Genomic DNA, 6,130 nt, shown 5'->3' on the forward strand with positions numbered 1-6,130 from the left:
TTTAACAATGCCTAATTCTAAAATATCTTTTTTTTTCACTAAAATACTTAAAATTTTGATAACATTAATCCAATTGGCTGAAGGATCTAGTCATTGAACCAATATGGTTCATCTTTACAGTAAAGCTTCCCGTAGGTCATGGAAAGGTAAATAACGCTTTTGGGGAGGTTACCAACACCTTCCAATGAGAACTCGCCGTTTTTTTATAATTCTTCAATTTTTCTTTACAAAACTAGAACTAAAATGGGGGATGGTCAACTATCACCCCCTAAGAAAGCGACGCTACGGCTACATTGGTTAGGGAAGAAACAAATAAAAATTAAAATGCATTTCCTTTGTCCTTCAACCTTTGATTTTACTAATTAATTTATTTCTCATGTGAGGTGCCACAAAATAATCATAAAATTTTATTTTTAAAGGCGAAGCTTTTCTATAATTAGGGTCGGTCCGTCCATAAGTCCATCCAGTTCTCTATTTCAAACTATATTTTGAAATTTTAAAGGGGGTCTAACACCTCCCCCCCCCCCCCCCCCACCACCCAGACTAATTGAATTCCCCTCAGCGCTGCAATCGCCCCTATAGGACTCTAGGAGTCGTAGCCGCCAGTTTAATATATTCAAAAACAGTTTTAAGATATGCTTAAAATTAGGTTTTTTTAAATTAGGTATTTTAAAATTAGGTATTTTTAAACTTAGGTATTTATAGTTAGGTGTTTATAAAATTAGGCATTTTTAAAATTAGGTGTTTTGTCACATTAGGCATTTTTAAAATTAGGTATTTTTAAATTAGACATTTTTAAATTAGGTATTTATAAATTAGGTGTTTTGTCACATTAGACATTTATAAAATTAGGCATTTTTAAATTAGGTATTTTTAAATTAGGTGTTTTGTCCCCACTCCGTTTATATCACTGATCCATCTCAGGCAATAGATTTAAAATATTAATTCTGCTGCGTCAAAACATATTTCGCTTATGCATTGACCTTATTATTAATTAAAATTTAATTTATTACATATTAACGACAAACAATAAAATGTCTAGGTTATTTCAAAAATTTTCCCTCTGACTTAGTGTTTTTTGGGTGGCTGATTTAAAATTTGATTGCTTTGGCCTAGGTTTACATAGTTGTTTAGTAAGCCCACAGCAAACGCTAAGGCATCTGGGGCTGATGGTGGCTATAGCATAGGTTGCTAAGCCCTGGTTAATTATTCATAAATATAACTTTCATTTGCATTCATTATCTCATTTATGCCCCTGATTTCTGTAATTTTTGTTCATTCTTGACAAAACTTTTAGTGTATTACAATTCTTTAAAATCTATATATCAGGCAACTTACTTCAGTCTCGGACTGACCTCACACAAAGGAGCTAGAATAAAGACCGGCATTAAGTCAGAGAGTTATTATTATGATGTCATGGTGGAAATCAAAGATTTAAAAAACCCAAAGGAAAGAAATATGTGCAATTCAGTTAAAGATTATAACTACAGAACATGTGTTGATGATTTTGTTATTAGTGACATGTTCAAGGTAATTATATTAGACTTTCTTAGTATTATTTATAGAAGAATAGGAACCCTGAAACTTGCATCTGATCAAATGCCTGTCAATCAGTCCACATCTAAAGGATCACCAAGTATATTCACTGTATTGTATACAACCTGTCATTTAACAAATTTTAAATTGAATGTTTACAATTTTCAGTACTTGATTGAAAATATTAAATATTGTCTACCCTTAAATTAATCAGCTATATTTTTTTATTTTAGAATTTAGGATGTGTTCCACCTTTTCTTTCCAACCAAAATCAATGCACAATGATCAATGCTACTATGAAAAACAAACTCTTTGTTAGCAATGAGTTAAGAATGGACTACATCTACAGACTTTATAGATTTTTACCTACCAAAGCAGAATTGAACTGTTTGAAGAGTTGTAGTAGGATGGAGAATAATGTTCAGCTGACACAAAGTATCTCAGATAGTGGTAACAATTATATATATTTTAAAGCAAAGCTTTTCTATAACTAGAGTCGGCACATCCGTCCGGAACGGTTAGCTCTTTTCGTTAATTTAGACATGTTAGAATTTATATAATTATCAATTATCTGATTTTTGGAATAATGATTCCTATTACATCAAGGTATTATGTTATAAGCAAAGCATCTGTATAATCAAGTCTTAAAAATGTAAGAATGTCCTTAAACATTATCTTGTATTTAAGCAGTTTTGTAAAAATAATTACTATCAATTTCGTTGAGACATTTATTTTCTGCTTATTAAGTTCTGACACTTTACAAGTGTTAAAGTTGTTTGTCCTATCGTTCCAGAGCTTTTTTCTTATAGATGTTGTCATCCTTGTCGTGTTTAGGAGAAGCTACTACAATAAGATTTGATCCAATGGTCAAGATGACAACAAAGGTAATAAAAAAAACACAAATGCCTAATGCAGCATTTCTTTTCCGGTTGTGAGAACAAAAAATCAGATAAAAATATTTTTTCAAGTAATATTTTTGATCAGTAAAAAAGACAATTATCATAATTGTCTTCGTACGTTTTTGTTTATTATTGGAAAATGTATTTATTTTGATTTTTAGATGGCTTGAAAAATATAGTATGAGAGGTTTCGTGAGTTAAAAAAATTAGTCTCAGTACAGAATCAAAACTAAAGATATTAAAATTGTACCAACTGCTTTTATGTCAGACATTAATAGTAAGAGTTACCAATAAGATTAATTTACCTCATTTTTCATGTGGACCACATAGGAAACATTTTGAAGAGAAAAACACATGTTTGATATTTTTTGAGTTATGAGTTATGAACAAAGAACCATAATAAGCATTATTAGTTTTTGTCATCATGTTGAATAAATAGTTATCTATCACATAGTATTGTAGACAACTTTCCGCGTATATTGAAATTAAAAATTAAATTAGATAAACATTAAAACATTTTTTTCCCCCGAGGGACTAAAGTCCAGGCTAACAAAACTGGTACTAATTATAAGATTTTCAGTTGAACAATCGTAGAAAATTGTCTCTAATACGATACTATGCATAATTTTCAATATGGCTGAAAACTGTATCTAATCGAATGGATATTAATCGGTTTTGAATTTGATGTTCTAATGGAATAATTATTATCAACATTTCTGATATCTTAATAATGACCAGGTTGTAGTGTATGGATGGTTTGAGTTCCTCATAGATGCTGGCAGCTCTCTAGGACTCTGGTTAGGTCTCTCTGCTCTGGGAGTTTGGGATCTCACTGTCATTATGTTCATCAAGACTAAAGAAGTAATGAAAGAAATATTTTAAACCTTCAAGTTTTGTATATTTATATGTGTTAAAATAACTATTTTTCATTAATAAATATTCAATTATTTTTGAATTACTAAAATTCACATTTTTTAACAAATTTTAAGTAATAAAGAAACAATATGTGTGTTTTATGTATGTCCACTAAGATGGCGTATACAGTAAGAGATATAAGTTTTCCGGAATTTTAATTTAGGGAGTAGATTTGAAATCTGCATCAAATTTTAAGGATTTTTTATAAAATTCGTTTTTTGTAAAATTCTTTATCTAAAAGCGGAAATACATTTTAAGTTAATTAATTTTGACCAATAGGATAGGTGGATTTTAAACTACCTGCGCTCTAATTGGTTGAATGATGTACGACATCCAATCAGAGCGCAGATTTTTTAAATCCACCAATCACGGATGCCAAAATTAATTAACTTAATTTGTATTTCCGCTTTTAGATAAAGAATTATACAAAAAACGAATTTTATAAAAAATCCTTAAAATTTGATGCAGATTTCAAATCTACTCCCTACATTAAAATTTCGGAAAACTTATATCTCTTAGTATACAGGGATGGTTTTAGGCTAATGGTAAAGAAAAACATTTACCCACCACCAAATCTTTTTCCAAACCAAGTAACATTTAGGGGCCTAGACGCTATATAGACGCTAACAATAAACAGTAGATTATGAATGACATCTCTTTTTAGTGGGGGTAATGACACCCCTCTTCTGCAGAAAGGGGAGGATGAGAAAGGAAATAGGAGGAGAATAGAGGGAAGGGAAATGCTAATGTAAAGAAAAGTGGATTATCTACACTTGTAATAAATATCGGGCCAGGCTAATACTAACAACAAATGGACAGAAGTATATACAGACTCAAACACAAATAGAGTAGCTTTGCTACTAAAAATCTAAACATGTTATTGCTTTCTCAACATCTTGCTTTCCAACATCTCAACATATGCTTCTTACCTACCTTAAAATACAGATACTTCGGACAAGAAAATAAATTAAGAATATTTATTGACATTGAAACAATAAATTCTAAATAAATAAAGTAGATATAAAATAAGTTTATGGTGCTTTTATGCATATGTGTTGTTAACATTTGATTAATTTTTTATTTGAAGATCTAAAAAAAGTCATTTCACTTTATAAACCTCAGTCTTTTTTTTGCTCTTAAGACGCTATTGAAACATCCCAAGACAATTATATTTTGTAGGGCGTCTCTGAAAACTACAGCCCAATCAGACCAGCCATCTCCAAGATTCTTTGCTTTAAACAAAAGACAATTCCTACTTTATAATATACATGTTGCTTCATCCCTAGCCTTAAAGAAAGGCAGGGGGGGTGAGGAAAATGGCCTAAAACCATGCTCAGACATTCTTAAAACTTACTTAAAATTTCTAACCTATTCGGACTACTAATTTCCGAAATAAAAATATTTTCGAATAAAAATAATATTACTTATATAAAATGTAGATAAATGTTGGATGGATTAAAAAAAGTTTTTCCAAATATTATCAGTCCGAAATATGGGTGCTGTCAGTAACAATTGTGAAATCTCCGGTTTTTCTAAAACCAGTATTTTGTCTGCTTCTTTATATATAAACACAGAGAAGTCTAAAAGTGTTCTTTAAAGTGTTATAAATATTAAATAATTTTTTCTATAACGCAAATTTCCTACATTTAGGGTCGGTCCAGACGTCCGTAGCGGATAGTTTTACTACGTTAATTAAGTCAAGTTGGAATCCCTGGTTTTGGAGTATTTTTCGCAGATTTTTTAAAATATAACATCTACTAAACTTCATTTTACATTTTCAACACCAAAAGAACAATATCATATTTTTGTTATAGATTTGATTAAAGTTATAAAAGGTAATGCTGCAGGAATAATCCATGAGTTTAAAATCAATAGATAAATTTTTTGACGGACAAACGTACAGACTAATACCCTAATTATAGAATAGCTACACTATTATGAATGAATTGTAACGCAATGACTAAACAATTATCACATACAGACAAATGTACTGACAGATGTGCAGACAAATATGCTATTAGATTATAATCAAAGAATAGCTACTCTAATACAAATGACATGTAACTCAATGCCTAAACAATAATCTTCTACAGACAGATCGGTCGGACAGATGTACAGACCAATACAATCATAGAATAGCTACGCTATTACGAATGATTATAGTAACAGTATACTTAAACAATAATCTACAGATAGATGGACAGACAGACGTACAGAACCATAGCCTAATTTCAGAAAAGCTTTGCTTTTACGAATAAATTGTAAATAATCATTTACAGACAGACCAATAATCTAATCTATTATGAATAAATTGTAACACAATACCTAATATACAATTATATACAGACAGATTAACGGACAGACGGACAGTCAAATACTATAATTATAGAATAGCTATGCTATTATGAATAAATTGTAACTTGATGCCTAATAATCAGATATAGCCAGAGCATAATATGTCATGTTTCGATTCATATATTAGATTATTTTTAAAAACAAAGTTTTCTATAATTAGGGTCGGGTCGTCCGTCCGCAAGGAATAGCCCTCATCATTAATTTAGGCATGATAGTATTGTTCTATCGATTTTAAACTTTAAATGATGATTCCTATAACAGTCAGGTACGATTTGTCAAATGTAGCTACACTATACTAGAAAGTCCGCACGTCCATTTTAAACATGTACATTTATATTTTTTTATTTAATACAAGTATCATTTATATCTGATTTTTTTAATACTCATTCATATAGGACAACAATGTTATAAGCAGGGATCGGAAG

At 30.2% G+C, this 6,130-nt stretch overlaps 1 protein-coding gene across 1 annotated transcript; it reads left to right on the plus strand.

Annotated features, from left to right (window-relative positions):
• Window positions 1-1,775: 1,775 nt before the first annotated feature.
• Window positions 1,776-3,390, plus strand: LOC145333536 (uncharacterized). The gene is made up of 3 exons (XM_080178695.1): window positions 1,776-1,986; window positions 2,371-2,420; window positions 3,174-3,390. The coding sequence occupies exons 1-3, from the start codon at window positions 1,818-1,820 to the stop codon at window positions 3,315-3,317; spliced, it is 363 nt and encodes a 120-aa protein (XP_080034821.1). The 5' UTR covers window positions 1,776-1,817; the 3' UTR covers window positions 3,318-3,390.
• The last annotated feature ends 2,740 nt before the right edge of the window (window positions 3,391-6,130 follow it).

This window comes from Acartia tonsa, chromosome 12 (genome assembly GCF_053477335.1).
Source record: "Acartia tonsa isolate MP-2025a chromosome 12, ASM5347733v1, whole genome shotgun sequence".
Classification (NCBI taxonomy): domain Eukaryota; kingdom Metazoa; phylum Arthropoda; class Copepoda; order Calanoida; family Acartiidae; genus Acartia; species Acartia tonsa.

Excerpts from the sequence above, each read along its gene's own strand:
- LOC145333536 (XM_080178695.1), top strand. The coding sequence starts at position 1,818 with ATGATCAATGCTACTATGAAAAACAAACTCTTTGTTAGCAATGAGTTA. Across the intron at positions 1,987-2,370 it reads ACAAAGTATCTCAGATAGTG|GAGAAGCTACTACAATAAGA; the intron begins GTAACAATTATA and ends TGTCGTGTTTAG. Across the intron at positions 2,421-3,173 it reads TGGTCAAGATGACAACAAAG|GTTGTAGTGTATGGATGGTT; the intron begins GTAATAAAAAAA and ends AATAATGACCAG.